The following is a 17,089-nucleotide window of genomic DNA, read 5'->3' on the forward strand; positions in this document are numbered from 1 at the left end:
AAGAGCAACCTGCCAAGAATCCAGGGTTCAACACCAACACGTTGCGGCCTGTGCATCACTTTTCGGAAGCTGACCCGATTCACAGTCTTCCTCATTCCAGATCGGCTGCCTCCACACGGCTCAGTCGGACCAACACTCAGCATCCTTCTCTCCTTTCCAGCAGCATCACATTCGAAGCACCTCTCTACACTAGAACGTATCCGGACCGGCCGAACAGCTGCGTTGAGCCGAAGGCAGGAGCTTTCGCCCTAATCGAGGTCCTGATCTGGCTGAGTCGAGGCTGCTCACACCCACTTAGCTGTTTCGCCAACGGTTGCGTCAGCGGTCGTTACTAGCGACAAGTCTCGATCGTCAAAGTCGTTCCCAAGATGTCCGCCTCATCCTCGTCTTCCTACATGCATGCTGCCGTCGCATTCAACAAGGTGCCTGGCACGCTCTCTCTGCAGACCGACCAGACTGTCAAATGGACACCCTCTTCCGCCTCCTCGGGAGTCAGCTCCTTCCATATCAACTTCTCGGACATTGCTGGACTGCAGACATCAAAAGCGGGTGCGGCACAGATCGCACTCATGCTGGTCCTGGCAAATGGTGTGCAGATCACCTCCAAGCCGAAGGTGCTGCTGGTGTTCAACGCTGCTCAGCAAACGGCTCTCGATGATCGAGAGAAGTTCAAGACCGAGCTAGCAGCCGCGGTCGGCAGGAATCGAGCCGTCGTAGATGGTGCATCTACGCCAGCGAGTCCTGCACCGACACCCTCTTCGCCTGCAGCTGCGACTCGCGCCGCCACTCCAGAGACCGGAGCTGCGACGCCGACGGCGACACGGCCGACCTCAACGAATGCCTCCACGGTTGCCTCTCCTGTACCTTCTAAACGTGCTAGGCCAAAGGACATGCCCCCACCCAAGACCGACATCGAGCTCCGCATCAGCGTCATCAAGTCCAATCCGCAGCTCCGTGCACTCCACAAAGACATTGTCATCTCGGGCCAAATGTCCGACGCCGAGTTCTGGTCCCATCCACAACGCCAGCGTCTCATCCGAGCCGAGCGAGCCAAGCTCGAACAGCGTGCTGGACGAAACGCACGCCTTGCTGATCCCAAACCAACACCGAACGAAGCAGGCGAGCTGAAGCTCAGCATCACTCCGGAACTCATCCGCGACCTGTTCGAGCAGTTCCCGGTCGTGGCACGGGCATACGAGGAGAACGTGCCCGCCAAGCTCGACGAAGGCTCGTTCTGGACACGCTATTTCCAGTCCAAGCTGTATCATCGCTTGCGAACAAGTGCACGTTCAGCCGCGTCGGAACACATTGTGCAAGACGATCCGATCTTTGATCAATACTTGACCGAGGAGGACAACCAGTTGGAACCCAGGCGCAGGTTCAACCCTCACGACCGTTTGCTGGATCTCCAAGCGACGGAGGAGGACCACGGCGAGACGGGCAACGAGAAGGACTGGACGATGCGTGCGGGTGCCGAGCGACGGACGTTGCCTCTGATGCGTCGGTTCAACGACCACTCGCAGTCGTTGCTCGACTCGGCGCTGGGTGATCAGGAGGAGGAGGATCGTCGCAAACGAAGACGCATCGTGGGCGGTGTTGGTGAGGAGTATCCTACCGGCTCGACGGTTCTCACTTCGGTGGAGGAAGGCGAATCGGGCAATCCACCCATGCTAGGCGGTTCGGCGGACGACGACGATCTAGGCGAAGCCACCGACTCGATCGACTGGATCAAGAACCACTACTACAAGGAAATCGTCATCGACGACCTCAACGAGACGGCCAAGGCCGACACGGTGCGACTCAACATGGCCAACCTCGAAGGCTATTTTTCCGGCTCCACCACCGCCGATCCTCCCACCGAGACTCCTCGCAACGGCCACACCTCACCTTCGAAGCAGCGCCACACAGCCGCATCCTTCGACCTCGTCCCTACCAGCATGTCGGAGTACCTCACTTACGTCGAGCGCTTCAACACGGAAGTCCAATCTTCCGCGATCACACTGGGCAGTTTCAAACCGACCTCGTCAGGCACGGAGCCCTCCATGTCCCGCATGCTCTCCAACCTCCGTTCGCGCTCGCTCAACCCTCGTGCATCGGCAGATTTGAAGACGCTGCCGGATGGCGTGCAGAAATCGCTGCTCTCGCTGCAGGCGTCGATGACCGAGTTCTTGCGTCAGTTTTGGAACTCCATCGCACCGGGCCCGGACGAGGGCGATGACGAAGACGCAGGTGTGTGGAGCGCTAGGTCGACCCAGCCGCTGACGGAGGAGGAGAGACGCAAGAGGGAGGAGAAGGAGAAGGAGGCCGAGGAGAATCGCGTTGTCGCGGCCAGGAAGATGGCGATCAATCTGAGCAAGTACGCGGGAAGACTGGAGACGCTTTTTGGGGAAGCGAGTACCGGGTTGGATGAGGTGCTGGAGGAAAAGGTGGGGTCGTTGTTGGCGCCTACGCAGAGGGCGGTGGAGAGGGCGCTTGGGATTGCCAGAGCCAGAGGATTCATCAGTGGTTGATTCAAACACGGGTGTCGTCATCAGCAACGATCCAATCATAAGCGCATGCAGACCTGATCACGCTTAAGCTCTGAAACCTGGGAAAAACAATATGATGAAAGTTTTTATTGATGGGGCCACTTTGTGTATGGTGTATCTGTGAAATGTTCCTTATGCTGCAGCAGCCTTGAGTCGTTCCTGCCTATGCAGATACGTCACGTACTCGACGAGGAAGCGCACCTGTTCTGCGGTCTCTATCGCTTTGGGGCTCCTTCTTCTGCGGATGGTCTCGATCAAACACCTCACCGTGTCCAATATCGTGTCCGCCTCCTCCTCCTGTTCTCTCTCCGACGGTCCCTCTCCATTACCGACAACTCCCTCATGCGCCGTCGCACTCGTCGTCCTCTCCACGATCTCCCGAGCGCTTCCGCTCTCATCCACATCCATCTCCCCCAACACCCCCCTCCTCCCACTCCCATCCCCCACGAAACCCATCTTCAACAACCAACTGCACGCAATCAACCCAGCCCTCCCCACGCCACCGCGACAATGAACCAGCACGTTGGTGCCTCTCATCGTGCAGTCCTGAACGATGCTCGTCATGGCCGCATCCATCTCCTCCACATTCGTCGGTGCGAACCCTTCCGCCATGGGCAATCTGTACACATCCAGACCTAATCGATCCGCCTCGCGCTCATACTCCCCCCACGGCGCACCCAGATAGGACAGCTCCTCGTCGTTCAAACAGCACACCACAGCGCGGACACCAATGCTGTAGATCCGCCCGAGGTCCAGACCCAAATCGCGACAGATGGCGCCCCGACCGCGAACCGGGCCGGAGAGACGCACTTTCTTGCCGGGACAGCTGGAGAGTAGGAAGTTGCCGATACCGCGAGAGGGTTCGGAGGAGGAGAGCGTGAGGGAGGTCTCGCGGGATGCTTGTTCGGCCAGCTGAGATTGCGAGAGATAATTGGCCGACGGGTCTGTGGAGGTGACGGTGGTTAGGTCGAGCATGTTGCGGAGACGGATGAGGCGTTCCCCGCGAACCTGGGCGGCGGGGTGGTCGTCGAAGTAGCCCGTTGTCAGCGATGTGTTTCCCTCACTGGAGCTGAGGCGGAGGAGTTGCGGCTCGGCCTGAGCCCGGATCCGACGCCCGACATCTGCCAACAGATCATCCGGCAGCACGGGGCTGATGTGGATCGGGTGCGTGTCGGACGTCTTCATCGCCAACTGCTGCTGCTGTTGCTGCTCCTCAGTAGCGCGGTGCGAGACGCCATTGCCGTTCTGGTCGCCGTGCACGAGCGGTCCGAGGGAGGCATCTTTGGCCTGAGCGGGCTTGTCGGTGCTCGTCGCATGCTCCATTTCTTGCGCCATGGTCCGCTCTTTGTCCATCGGTCCGCCGAGCTCGACGCTGCTCCCCGCGGAGGAGGACGTCATGAGCTCGTCGGCCACCTCGCCGTTGCCGTTGGCTGCGTCCGTCTTGGCTGCCGAGGCGGCCGCGCGTTCGGGGGTCGAGGAGAGCTCGACCATGCGCGTGGAGCGGTCGAAGTTGGAGAGATCGACCTGGTCCTTGGCCGGTGCGACTTCGTCTTCTTCAGAGGAGGACACTTCGCGCGATGGAGGTGCGTTGACTTCTTCCGGCGAGGAGGAGGCTTCCACGGCCTCGCTGCGCTCCACCTGCTGGTCGGGCTCAGTGCGCAGCACGCTCCTAGCCCGATCGCCGGGGGGCGTGCTGAGCGACGCAGGTCGTTTCGTCCCCACGCTCGGGGGCGGCGAGCTGCCATTCGCCCCTGGCTTCGCCTGGAACATGTCCGAAGGCAAACTCAGCACGGGCAAATCATCGTCGCTGTCCATGGGCACCGATGCCAACCCCAACTTCTTCTGCCGCTTGGCGATGAACCACGCTTTCGCCTGCAGCTCCTCCTCCCTCTGGCGCTGGCGCGTGTTCTCCACCACCTCGGGCTGCTGCAGCGTGATAGGAATGTACGCAAACGGCGAGCCCCTTGGACCGAATTTCATGATGCTGTACGGTGACATGTGATGCTGCGATGCGAGGTGGGCGAGGTCCATGAGCGCAACCCAGTGGAAGTTGCCGGATCGGATGGCCGACTGTTGCGCGCTGGCAACGAGCTTGTCGCGCTGGATGTAGTTGTACTCGCTGGCGGGGATGCGGCCGTTGTGATCGAGCTGGTAGCTGCTGAGGCAGTCGAAGCCCTTCTGCTGCGGCGGCTGGCGCAGGAGGCTAGGATCGCGGTCCTGGGGCTTGGTTGCGACGGAAAAGCTGGCACCGGGCGCTTGAGCGATGGTGGGGTGATTTGCCGCTTCGACGCCCTGCTCGCGCGACGAGGTGCCATTGGAGCCGGTGTGGTGAAGATCGGTGCTACCGTTGACTCTGCTGGAAGAGGGGCGTGAACGGGGCTTCTGTCGATGCGCTTGTGAGCCGTTGCCTTCCTTGAGGCTCTTCTTGACTCCGTTGGAGAGCGTCTTGTTTGCGTCGCTGTTGTCGAAGAAGACGGCTTTGGCGGCGAAGTCTGAGCTGTTGGAGCGTACGATCGAGTTGAGACCGGGCCCGGAGGGCGACAGCGGTGGTGAGAGGGTAGGCTGTTGTACGACGGGCTGCGCCATGATTGCTAACTGAGTCGACGAGGATCTACTTTGAAGCGACTAAAGTGGATACTATGCAAGAATCCGTGGGCTGCAGCAGAGGGTGGCGCTAAGCGTCACCGGCTTGAGGTGATGATAGGTCTGGCGGTGCGTTGCGAGGGGCTGTGAAAGGACAGCTGGTGGTGAGGAAGTCCTGAGCTTGAGGCAGCACGAGGAAGGATAAGACCGTGCTTGACGATTGCTCTTATTGCAGCATTCTCCGTTGCTGTGCGCTTCAGAAGAATCGGATGTCGTTGGTCGAATTCACAGGGCCTTTGCGAAACAAGAAGCTGTATGCAGGACAAGCGAGCGGCGAGCTTGTATTCAGTATCCGGCAGAGTTTGCAGTGTTGTGACACAAGGCTGTGAGCTGCGAGATTGATGCAGAACTTTGGCGATTGCGCAGCGAACCGAGAGGATGAGCAGGGTGCCGAAGAACGCAGAACAATGCAACTGGCTAAGACTTGTCCGTGGTGGGACGAGATGAAAGCGATGAGAGTTTACTGATGAGAAGCGTTGAAGCCGAGGGTTGGATCCTGTTGGATGACGGTACGATTGTTGAGATACGGGTCCGAAAGAGGGAGACGATGTATGCCACGACAGGTCCAGAACGCATCCAAGAGATTGACGGCAAACAAAGAAGGTGGTGGGAGTGTGCCTTTAAGAAGATGGGAGCCGCATAGATAGGACGCAGAGGAGCAACCAAGAATGTGACGATGATGATGTCGGAAAGACGGAACGGGTGTGACGTTAGAAGGATGTGCTAGGGGCTTCCTGATTGACCAAGCGATGCTTCAGTCGAGCATCAGAAGAGGGTTCAAGTGCATCCATGCGAGTCGACCCTGGGCAGCATCGGAAGTTCCAGAACAAGGCACACGAGCTGTCAAAATCGATCCCAAATTGCCACACTCTCACACCCTCACACACCTGCCGCCACTGCTTTCCCACGCCGCTCAAAGTCACACACACACACACACACACTTTTGAACGCAGCTTGTTTGTGTGTTCAGGCACGAGCAGCCGGCCCATACGATGGCTTAGCCATTCACGCCGTCTGCGGCGTATTGACTGTGTGTCGAGCGACACACGGAATGAGAGATGGCTTCCGACAGGAGGACCCTAATTGCGAAAATGGCGGCTCGCTTCGCCCTTGGCTGGTGTACCGCTCTTCGAATCGACTCCGGACCCTGAACCAGAGGCTTTCGACACGCTTTCCCGTTGCCGTCTTTGTTCGCTCGCTTGCCGCTGTCCATTGCAGCCGCCTCTTGTCCTCCTTTCCGGACTCTTGCCACGCTGCTGATAGACCAGGCAGACGTGGCAGAGTCACTCAAAGGATGCATTCATGGTTGGTGCTCGGTGTATGAATTGAGATCTCGCCACGAGGATTGCTGTTGCAAAGGCAGCACAATAGCGTCATCTGGCTCATTTGGCACACCGCCCGCCAGAGTTGTCGCGATCGAGAGAGACAGCTAGACTCGTTCGACGCGGGGGCAGCAGATCTCTCTCTCCCAACGCCTCGCAAACAATCCGGGTCAGGGTCCATGCAGCTCTTGCAGACGCGAAGGGCTAGCGGGTTTGTGGATCATCAAATTTGTATTCAGGGCCAGATTTCATTCCTATTCCTCTTTTGTTAACTACGATCAGGAGCAAGGGCAACCATTTCTCGCCTGTCAAGGGCCTCCTCAATTGAACGGCCAGCGCGCTTTCGATCTCGATACCCGCCCGCATGACGATGCTCGAAATGCACGCACCTGACCTCGTTCCGTTGGTCAGCTCCGTGATTCAGCACAGATGATCGCCTGGCCCTGGACTCATCAGATCATGCTTGTTTTGTCGCAATGTTCACGTGTAGCTGGACAGTGACCTCTGTCAACATCGGCAAGCGGGCAAGGACGCTTCTACGACAGAAGACAAGGTGGCCTTGGCTCAAAGTCGACGCGAGGAGAAGCACGACTCGATGCGTTCAGGGCAACCCTTTTTTTCGAAAGTGTTAAGACGTGAAGAAGACAAGCTTGATTGGCCAGCCGTGGCATCCACAAGTCTAACACGTTTCGAGTTCCGCCACTTCTCGAACGCGAAGAGCGGTCGCGTCTCGACTCGTTTTCCGAGCTGCATGAGCGTGTTCGCTGGCGAGCGAGAGGATCGACAAGGAGCCTGTCAAACTGATGGAAGCGAATCTCCAAGCGGCGTTCGAAGCAGCAGGCGTGCATGTCCCACTTGAAAGCCGTTTCCGCATCTCTGCAGCTCGAGGCTCGATTGATGCGAGACGCTCTCGAGGTTCCATTGTCCTTAAGAGGGAGAGTCTCTCGGAACGACCTGGCTCAAAGACTGGTCGTGTAAGGAACGCCTGGATTTGTCCTGGCCCTTTTGTCCAGCTTGCAGGCGTGCATGAAAGTCTCCGCCGTCAAGACGCGGATGTGCATTGTAAGGCCGAGTGCCGCACTACAAGAGTGTCAGTTTCCTCGTCCATGTCCGCAAGGCCGAAGCCGACGCCTGCGGATCAGCATCACAAGCCAGTAGCGTCCGCAATCCGTGGGGTGGAAGTTCCGCTCTTTCGGTACAGCTCCGTGTTGAGCCGCAAAGCGTGGGAGAATCGGCTGGGCCATCAGCGACGCTCACCGCCGCACTAAGGAGCGCCAGAGATTCTTTTCGGGCTCGCCGCCGGCGACTGACACGCTCAGCTGCCGTTGATCGGTCGTTTCTGAACACGGATCATCCGTCTCCGATGACGCTCTTGTCCGCTTTGCACCAATGTCGCTGCTCGGACAAGCCGGTGTGCCAAGCAGGAGGTCGAGACTAGGCTCGATGCAATTTCCAGTCTTGCCAGTGTCGGATCGTGATCGGCCCTTTGACCAGTGCCAAAGTACACCTGACTCACACGACGACGGTGCCCCCTGTCACACGCTGTCTAGTCGCGCTGTTTCCGTCTTGAACTGAGGCTAGAAGCCGTCTGTCTGATGCAGTCAACGAGGCTCGAGTCAGGGGGGAAACAAGCACCAGCAGCGACGCACACGCGTGCTGGCCGTGACGAGAGAGTGTCACTTTTCGAAATTCCAACTGAAACCAACAAGAAGAAGAACACCACAGCAGCACAGCAGCCTAAAAAGAAAGTGGCTCGGCGTGCCCTTCGCTGGCATTTTTCTCTCCTTTTGACAGGCACACACGCACGCAGGCGGTCAAATCAAGTTGGCGGACGCGCCTTTTGAGCTCGAGCCTAAGCCTGACAGCCTAGATTTGGGCCCTTTCGGCAAAGCTCTCGGTGGAACGCCTGCTCAAAGTGATGCAGCAGATGGTGCTGCCGGCTCTTGCCCAACTCAGATACTCAGCCTCCTTCTCGCCATCACGCTTGTCCTTTGTCTCCATCATTGTCACTCGAATTCCCTTTCTGCACTTCTGTTCCTGGCCTTTGTCTCTACCGCACCACCTCCGGATATCGCTATCCTCCCACACTTCGGTAGCATCGCCAGAGACAAAAGATCGCCGGCGACTCTCTTTCCTTCGTACCACCTTCGTACCTCGACTGGATCCGTCTTGCCGCTTGACCCAACATCTCTCCATCGAGACCCGGCCTCTGCACGCACATACTTTCGCATTGCCCTGTAGTTCGCGTCGCCTCTATCTCATCCTGGCTCCTCATTTGCTCCGCACTCGATCACGCTCTTTCACCTGTCTCGCCATCAACTTCACTCACACGGACTCCACACAGCTACGCTCGCCAACGCTCCTTAAACCTTCCTTTTCCGGATCTATGCTCCCTTAGACGCCAGCGTCATCTGACCAGCACCTCCTGCAACCATGCCTGGAGTTCAGCGCAACACCACCTTCACAAAGACCTTCATCCGCAAGCCAGGGCACCGCAATGATACCTCAATACCCATCCATACAGAAGCACCGCCCCCGCTTCGGCAACCTACTCGCATCGCGCGCGCAAAGACGCTCACACGCCCCGAGAGGAGTCAGCCACAAGTCCCCTTGATCAATCCCTCCAGTGGCGGTCCAGGCTTCTCAGCAGCCGCTCCTTCAAAAGGTGGTTTTTCATGGTGGACCGTCTTCTCCCTTGTCGTCACATTCTGGGCTCCCAGTCCACTCCTTCGCACCTGCGGTGGCCTCAAAGATAGCGCTAGTCGGCAAGCATGGCGTGAAAAGGTTTCGCTCGTCTTTGTCGCGCTCCTCCTGGGCGCTTTCATCGGCTTCATCACCATGGGCCTCAATGCCGCGCTCTGTCCGTCAGCCGACAGCAACTCTGCAAAGACCTACATGCGAATTGGTACAGGAGGAGCGGTAGTCGGCATTCAAGGATGGGCCTTCGATATCTCCCAAGCACACCACTTGCCAAGTCCAGAGAGCGCCAACATCTTCAGGCTCTCCACCAACAAAGCAGGCTCGGACATCTCGTCGCTCTTTGCCAGGACCTCAACCGCAGACTTCCCTGCATGTCGAGGCTCCACTGCTGCCTACGCTGCGGATCCCATCTGCATGGCGCTCAACGGCACCGTCCTCACCGACTGCCCACTAGGCACCGTGTCACCCGCTACCTTTGCGACCTACGGCATGACCAACGAAACAAGACGCGTCGGTTATGGTTGGGAAGACATGGAGAGCGGCAACTACACCAACTTCATGGTGCTCGACGGTGCTGTGCTCAACATGAACCCCTACTTGAAGGCAAACCCGCAACCCATTGCTGGAGATGTGGTCGACCTGGCCATTCGTGAGCAACTAGCCAGCAGCGGCATGGGAGGTCGCGATTCCACCATGATGTTCTACACCAACCCAACTGCACGCAAGGCCATCAAATGTCTCGTGCAAAAGTATGACGCGGGTCACATCGACAAGATCACACCAGGTTGCTTCATCTCCAACCTCGTCCTCTACTGCTCGCTTGTGGTCATTCTGGCCATCGTTCTCATCCGCTTCTTCATGGCCGTCTTCTTCTCTTGGTTCATGGCCGGCCGAATGGCCTCGACGCCACGACCCTCTCGACGCCGCAAAGTCGCTCCCAACGTCTTGCCGGAGGGTGCCATGGTCTCGGTCAACTCGTCCGGCGCAGCGCCCTGGGCCAACAAACAGCGTCCGCCGCCTTCGCAGCCTACACGCCGAAGACGCGACTCGACAGAATCCGCGACACCGTCCGTGCCCGACAGCCTGTCCGTCCAACACATCGGCACAGAGCCCTACGTCGTCTGTCTCATCACTGCATACTCCGAGAACGAGGAGGGCATCTCTACAACACTCACCTCGCTCTCCGAGACCGAATACTCGGACCAGCGCAAGCTGCTTTTCCTCGTCGCTGACGGCATGGTGACCGGTTCCGGAGAGACCATGAGCACACCAGACGTCTGTGTCTCGTTGCTCGACGCAGACCCACGATTCGGCACACCGACCCCGATGAGCTTTGTCTCGATCGGGTCAGGCAAGAAGGAGCACAACATGGCTATGGTCTACGCAGGGCACTACACCCGCGGCAAGGGCAGACGCACGCCCATGGTGGTGGTCGTCAAGTGTGGTGCACCCGACGAAGCTGGCGATTCCAAGCCAGGCAACCGAGGAAAGCGCGACTCGCAGATGATCCTCATGAACTTCTTCCAGCGCGTCACCTACAACGATCGCATGACGCCGCTCGACTACGACCTCTTCCGCAAGGTGCACACGCTCATGGGCGTCACGCCCGACTTCTTCGAGCTTTGCCTCATGGTCGACGCCGACACGATGGTGTACCCCAAGTCAATGAAGACGCTGGCCAACTGCATGATGGGCGACCCCCTCATCATGGGTGCGTGCGGAGAGACGCGTATCGCCAACAAGACGCAGACGTGGGTTACTATGATTCAGGTGTACGAGTACTTCATCTCGCACCACCAGGCGAAAGCGTTCGAGTCGGTCTTCGGAGGTGTCACCTGTCTGCCCGGATGTTTCTCCATGTACCGCATCAAGGCTAGGAAGCAGACCGACGACGACTGGGTGCCTATCATTGTCAAACCCGAGGTGACGCGCGAGTACAGCCAGAGCGTGGTCACCACGCTGCACCAGAAGAACTTGCTCTTGCTCGGAGAGGATCGTTTCCTGACCACGACACTGCTGCGAACCTTCCCCAACCGCAAGATGGTCTTCTGTCCCGAGGCGCGCTGCAAAACCGAGGTGCCGCACACGTTCAAGATGCTGCTCTCGCAACGACGACGATGGATCAACTCGACGATTCACAATCTGATGGAGCTGGTGCTCGTTCGCGATCTCTGTGGCACCTTCTGCTTCTCGATGCAGTTTGTCGTGTTCATGGACCTGCTCGGTACGCTGGTGCTGCCCGTCTCGATCGCCTTGACCTACACGCTGGTGGTCACGTACTGTCTCAACCCGCCCCATTCGTTCACGGAAGCCATTCCGCTAATGCTGCTAGTAGCCGTCATCGGTATGCCCGCGCTGCTGATCCTGCTGGCGACACGAAAGGTGGTGTACGTGCTGTGGATGTTGATCTACCTCATCGCGCTGCCCGTGTGGAACTTTGTCCTGCCCGTCTACTCGTTCTGGCACTTTGACGACTTTTCGTGGGGCGAGACGCGTAAAGTCGAGGGGGAAGCCAAGCAGATGGGCCACGGCGACGAAGGTGGAGCCGCCACCGGCAGTGCGGTGCCGCTTCGACGCTGGGAGGACTGGGAGCGATCGCGTCTGCGCAAGAGGAAGCGCGAGGAGAAGCGACGTCGCGAACTCGAGCGCCAATTCGGTTCCGGCTTCCACAACGACGAGTTTGACGGCGATGGAGACCGCAAGCTGCCCGGCATGCCGCTGTCGAGACGCGAGAGCGACACGTTCAGCGATTCGGTCACCATCAATAGCGACTTTGACGACGACAAGTGGGGCAACCAGATTGGCGGGTATGACGAGTCGCTGCCGCCGCCGGTGCAGATCGTGCGCCACTCGGTGTGGGTCGGCGATCAAGAGGTGGTGATCGACACGGAGGACATGGAGAAGATGCTCGAGACGGGGTGGGACGACAAGGCGTTCCGCACCAAGAACATGGGCAAGCCGGGAGCGCAACAACCGCAGTACCCGTCAGCGGTGAATCGCAACCGCATCTCGCAGATGGGCATGTTCCCTGCCAACCGGGACGCTCCAGCTGTGCCCGACATTCCTGCTCGGTACAGTCGATATGTTGGCGGCGGTGGACACGGAAGTAACGGGCATAGCAACGGCAGCTACGAGCCAGGCAGCTACGAGATGGAGCGCACACCTAGCCCGGGAGAGTATGCGAGTCTGATGCGCGGTGGTGCACCGTCACCTTCCTCGCCTGGATTCGGTCCTACGCAGCCTTACGGCCACTCATCCGCGGTGCAAGGAGGCGGGACTGCAGGCTCGCACGCGCGTCAGCGATCCGGAGGTGGAGTGCTGGATGAACCTCTCCTGCCGCCACGACAGAACGGCAACTCGCTTCCACGCAATGGTGGCCCTCCCGCACCTCGCTCTGGTCCGCCTGGTCCACCCGGCCCCGGTCGAAGCTACCACGACCGATTCGGTTGATTCGCCGCAAGCTCTATAGACTATTCGTTTTCTTTTCAAACAGTCAGAGGTTTTACATTGTTATTGTTCCTGCCTTGCAATGCACACGGTCTTTCCAGGATCTTTGCGGTGCCTGTGTACGGTTCCGAGACATCTTTACTGGCAGCAGTGTGAATGTGGTGAGAATGATGATGGAGGAGGATATTTCTCGTGCGAAAGAAATTCACGCGCAGCGCGTTGAGTGGGGGATGCAAGCGGCGCGCGTTGAAGTGTTGTTCTCTCACTCGTGCAGGGTGGATTTGACACTTTTTGGATTGAAATGCTCATCAGGCAGAGCAACCACCATCATCTTGACATTTTAACCACCTGCATACCTGCGATCGTTCTCACTCGGATCTTCGGCATATCGAGCGCTTGACCGCATCCCATACCGCAACCTCGCTTCCAGCAAAACGATTCACCGTGCTTACGGACACGATCTTTCACAGTCTGACCCTCCGCCACCTTCCCCAAGACGTATCTACAAGCACGCGAAAGAATCACAGGACGAAAACACACGATGATGGACACCCACACATACGACGACCAACATCCTTCGTCGTCCTCTTCGAACGGCAACGGTGCGATCGACGCCGGCTTCTTTGAGCGCGAGCGCAATCGACTCATTCAGGACATTTCCAAGGTACGTTTTCACCTTTAGTTTTTTCTTGTTCTCTAGCTCTCATGGAAGGGCTGAGCGAATGGCATAGCTGACCTGTCTTGCCTTACTCAAACTGCTACATCGACATATGCAAATCACAATCGATTGACGACACTGCGACCGATCCACGCCATCTTTCTCCACTTCGAACACTCCAACGGCTGACAAACTTGGGTTCGATAGGGAGTGGAATCGGTTCTGGGCAACAGCAACGTCCTCAACCGCAAGATCGAAGAGTCCATCTCGGTGGGCAAGGAGTTCCACCCGATCAGCGAGCTGTGGAGCAAATTCGAACGGATCATGGTGGCTTCTGGCATCCCCGATCTGTATCCGCAGGCTCACACGTCCAAGGGGTCAGAGGGAAATGCGGGGATGGAGGACAAGGAGAATGCACTGCAAGGAGCCGCCACGCCAGGGAAGAAGACCCCCACACAAGCCGGAGCTGCAGAAGGCGAGAACGGGGAGGGAATCCGCTTCGAGCTCACCCAAACTGCCCTCCCGCCAGGAGTGGCCCCTGGAGGAGGTCGCATCTACGCATAAAGCTCCACCCCCGGTATACCGTTATGTTGTATTTGTATCCGCTCTCGACGTGTTTTCTCATTGTCCGGGGGGTGTGTATTCGCCACGTTTGTGGTGTGGAAAGGACGAGTCTGAGAAGAGGTGAGGTGGCCGGCTCGGGGCGGGTGCATTCGAGCTGAGGTCGCCGCTGTCGAGCTCTGCCCAAGGACCCTCGGTGAACTCATCTCCTCGACAAGCACCAGCGCATCAGACAAGCCGCCTCACACCCAGCCTCGTGACTCTCCTTTTCACACATCATTTCTTCTGCAGGCTTGGCTAGCATTGACATCGCGCTCGTCTGGACAAGCGTCAGCAGGGTGTGGGCAACCACCTCTTGACAACATTGATTTGCGGGACATCTGTCCGCTCCCTCTTGACTAGCCCCGATGCACACCGCCAAACGTCATCATCTGTACGCCCTTCCCCTTCTTCTTCCTCCCCCCTGCCTCCTGGGACGCAACCAATGCCTCACTAAGCCCGTCCAAACTACCCAACCCTTGCCCTCCCGCCGCGATCTCTGGAAAATCATCGATCCTCCCTGGCTGACCTTGCCCCGCCAACCAGGGCGCTGGCGTACTGCTTCCCGACCCACCTGGCGCGGGGGTGGCCTCCCCACTCTTGCTCGCAAACAGCGCCTTGCGCTGGGCGTTGATCGCACTTTTCGATGCGTTACTCGGCAGACTTGGGAAGGCGGCGTTCGACTTGGTGTTGACAGACCGCCCACTTGAGTGGACGCGCGCTACAAAGGGGCGTGGCGTGCTTGCGCCAGAGGAAACGGCGGTGGAGGCAGCACTCCATTTGGCTGCGGGCGCGGCAGCGCGTGATGCTGCGCCATGCGCGACGGCGTGCGCGAGAGAGCCGGGGATCGTCGGTGTTCCCGAAGACGGGGTGGAGAGGGATGGGAAGTGTTCGCGTAGAGCAACGGGTTTGCCCGCCCCATGACCGGAGGATGCGGATGCAGCCCGTTCGACGTTGGCCCATACCTGACTGGACGAGGCTGCGGAGGACCGCTTGATGCTGCGCAGGTTCGTGCCTCGAGCACCGGCGCCTGCGTAGCCCGTGCCAGGGGTGAGACCGACAGTCGAGGACGAGGCCGGAGTGAGGGAGGGAAACTGCGTCCGCTCGATACGATACCCGTTCCATGCGTCGGATAATGCCTTGCTCTTGTTCGCGTCATCCAATAGATCCATGAGGCCGTTGACGAGCGGCGCGCAGTCGTCCATCTCTCCCACGAGCGAGTGGATCGTTGAGATCAGATCTCGTGCGGAGGACTCGCCGTTTTTGAAGACGCGTACGGAGTGACGGAACGACGTGATGCGGGATTCGGACTGAAGCGTCGAGGAGACCTTGTCCATGTAGGCCTGGTGACGCTCTTCGATGGAGCGCGAGTCGGTGACTGTGCGCGGGCGATCGGCGGAGACGCCCTGCGGTGGGGCGGGGGTGGTGAGCCCCGAGCCGAACATGGCGCGTCGGGATGCGTGATTGGCAGGCCCTGCCCCGGGCACGTGTGAGCGGGAGGCTAGGGCTGATACGCCCAGCACATCTCGGTTCTGCGGCGCCGCATCGGCTTCCGTTGCACCGTTGGCTCGACCTTTGGACTTCTTACCAGCACCACGGTTGGCACCCGACCGCGAACTCTCCACTCCACCATCGTCGTACGAAAAGTTGGCCTCGATGCGCAACGCCTCCCTCTTCTCGCGCGTGCTGAGCTCGTTACCGTGCCGGTCGAGCTGATGCGCCTTGAAGTCCATCTCGTTTTCAAACACCTGGAACTTCTCGTCGAGGCACGTCTTGTTCTCGCACAACCAATGGTCCTTCCTGAAATGCTTTTCGAGCATGTCGTAGTCCCTGTAGTACTTCCACCGTTCCTCCTCGCTCCCGCGCGCTTTGCAGATGTGGCATTGCTCGTGTTTGTCCCGCATGTGCGCGAACAGCTCGTCGTCACTGTAGAAGAGGAGGCGGTCATATTCGCAGAGCCTGTGTTCGGCTTTCTCGTGTGCTGCGAGCGACTGCTCGGTGTGCAGCGTGTGCTCGTGCGCAAAGATCTTCTTGTTGGTGATGCAGAGTTGGCAGACGAGTCGGTTGTGCTCGCGACGGACATGTGCTTTGAAGTCCTTCCAACCGGTGCAGGCGACTTCGCAGTTGGGGTCGGGGCAGTTGAAGCGAAGCAGCAGCACGGTCTCCTCGAGTGCCTCCTTCGTTTCGAAGCTGATAGGCAGCTTCTTGTCGGTGTAGGGGATGTCGGAGGGTTTGAAGTCGGCGAAGGGTTTTGTGGTCGAGGAGGTGAAGATGAGACGTTCGATCTTGGTCTTGCAGAAGGTACACTCGTCCTTTTTGTAGAGGACACGGAGACGGAGGGCGCAGATGTGACAGGTGCGGTGATCGCAGGGTGCGACCGAGGTGAGCTTGATGGGGTCTGCGCAGATGAAGCAGAGCTCACCTTCGGGCGGAAGCTCGTCGTCGTCGTCATCGACGGTGTTGCTCTGAGGCTCCGTGGGTACCGGTTCGATTGGCGCGCCTGCTGCAGACGTTGGCTCGTCTATGCTGGACTCGTTTGTGTCGTCATGGTGATCCTGATTCCTTGGCGGTCTAGAAGGTCTAGAATGATGGTTCGAGCGGCCTCTGTTCGAGTTCGAGCCAGAGCCTGAAGCGTTGCCGCCGGTAAGAGAGCCACCAAAGTTGGCTCGTCGACCTCCGCCGCTATTTCCGCCTCTCGATGAGTGTCCTCCTCGTCGATTGGAAGAGGAGCCGCCTCGTGAACCTTGCGGCCGCGGTGGTAATGATGATTCCTGCGCTGCACTCATGGCGGCAACGCAAATGCTGGTCGAAGCCGTATCAATCGAAGCGATGCTAGGTGCAACGTGGACGAGGTGGTCCTTGTAGCAGCGTCTTGTTGCGGAACAAGAAGCGGCTCGAGTGTTGCGGCGGAAGAAGAATGGGCTCGTGGGTTTCTTGACAGGGTGTGGAGCAAACCGTGCTTCCTATGACGCTGTCTGCGGGCTCGCTTACCCTTGATTTTCTCGCTGCGCCGAACGACACTCAACTCAGCCAGGCAAGCTGCGTCGACTGAAATCGGGGTCATATCACCCGATCCAACACTTGGCAAGGCAGGCGAGGCCAGGGCTGCGCGACGTGAATTTCAACCAATTTCAAAGCGTGCCTTCATCTTGCGCCGCTTTTTGAATTTCAGGGGCAGAATGGTGCTTTGA

General features: G+C 58.6%; 5 protein-coding genes across 5 annotated transcripts; 3 read left to right on the plus strand and 2 right to left on the minus strand.

Moving 5' to 3' along the window:
• Positions 1 to 368: 368 nt before the first annotated feature.
• On the plus strand, positions 369 to 2,510 carry PSEUBRA_002035 (uncharacterized protein; the record flags this gene model as incomplete). The annotated part of the gene is made up of 1 exon (XM_016435193.1): positions 369 to 2,510. The coding sequence occupies one exon, from the start codon at positions 369 to 371 to the stop codon at positions 2,508 to 2,510; it is 2,142 nt and encodes a 713-aa protein (XP_016293274.1).
• A 150-nt stretch (positions 2,511 to 2,660) lies between these two features.
• PSEUBRA_002036 (Dual specificity phosphatase, catalytic domain protein) lies at positions 2,661 to 5,114 on the minus strand (the record flags this gene model as incomplete). The annotated part of the gene is made up of 1 exon (XM_016435237.1): positions 2,661 to 5,114. The coding sequence occupies one exon, from the start codon at positions 5,112 to 5,114 to the stop codon at positions 2,661 to 2,663; it is 2,454 nt and encodes an 817-aa protein (XP_016293275.1).
• A 3,812-nt stretch (positions 5,115 to 8,926) lies between these two features.
• Positions 8,927 to 12,643, plus strand: PSEUBRA_002037 (Fungal chitin synthase; the record flags this gene model as incomplete). Its single annotated transcript, XM_016435228.2, has 1 exon — positions 8,927 to 12,643. The coding sequence occupies one exon, from the start codon at positions 8,927 to 8,929 to the stop codon at positions 12,641 to 12,643; it is 3,717 nt and encodes a 1,238-aa protein (XP_016293276.2).
• A 538-nt stretch (positions 12,644 to 13,181) lies between these two features.
• PSEUBRA_002038 (DASH complex subunit Dad1) lies at positions 13,182 to 13,862 on the plus strand (the record flags this gene model as incomplete). The annotated part of the gene is made up of 2 exons (XM_016435232.1): positions 13,182 to 13,304; positions 13,506 to 13,862. The coding sequence occupies 2 exons, from the start codon at positions 13,182 to 13,184 to the stop codon at positions 13,860 to 13,862; spliced, it is 480 nt and encodes a 159-aa protein (XP_016293277.1).
• Positions 13,863 to 14,257: 395 nt separating this feature from the next.
• On the minus strand, positions 14,258 to 16,684 carry PSEUBRA_002039 (Zinc finger, C2H2-like protein; the record flags this gene model as incomplete). The annotated part of the gene is made up of 1 exon (XM_016435242.2): positions 14,258 to 16,684. The coding sequence occupies one exon, from the start codon at positions 16,682 to 16,684 to the stop codon at positions 14,258 to 14,260; it is 2,427 nt and encodes an 808-aa protein (XP_016293278.2).
• Between the last annotated feature and the right edge of the window lie 405 nt (positions 16,685 to 17,089).

This window comes from Kalmanozyma brasiliensis, assembly GCF_000497045.1.
Source record: "Kalmanozyma brasiliensis GHG001 unplaced genomic scaffold PSEUBRA_SCAF17, whole genome shotgun sequence".
In the NCBI taxonomy this organism is placed as follows: Eukaryota; Fungi; Basidiomycota; class Ustilaginomycetes; order Ustilaginales; genus Kalmanozyma; species Kalmanozyma brasiliensis.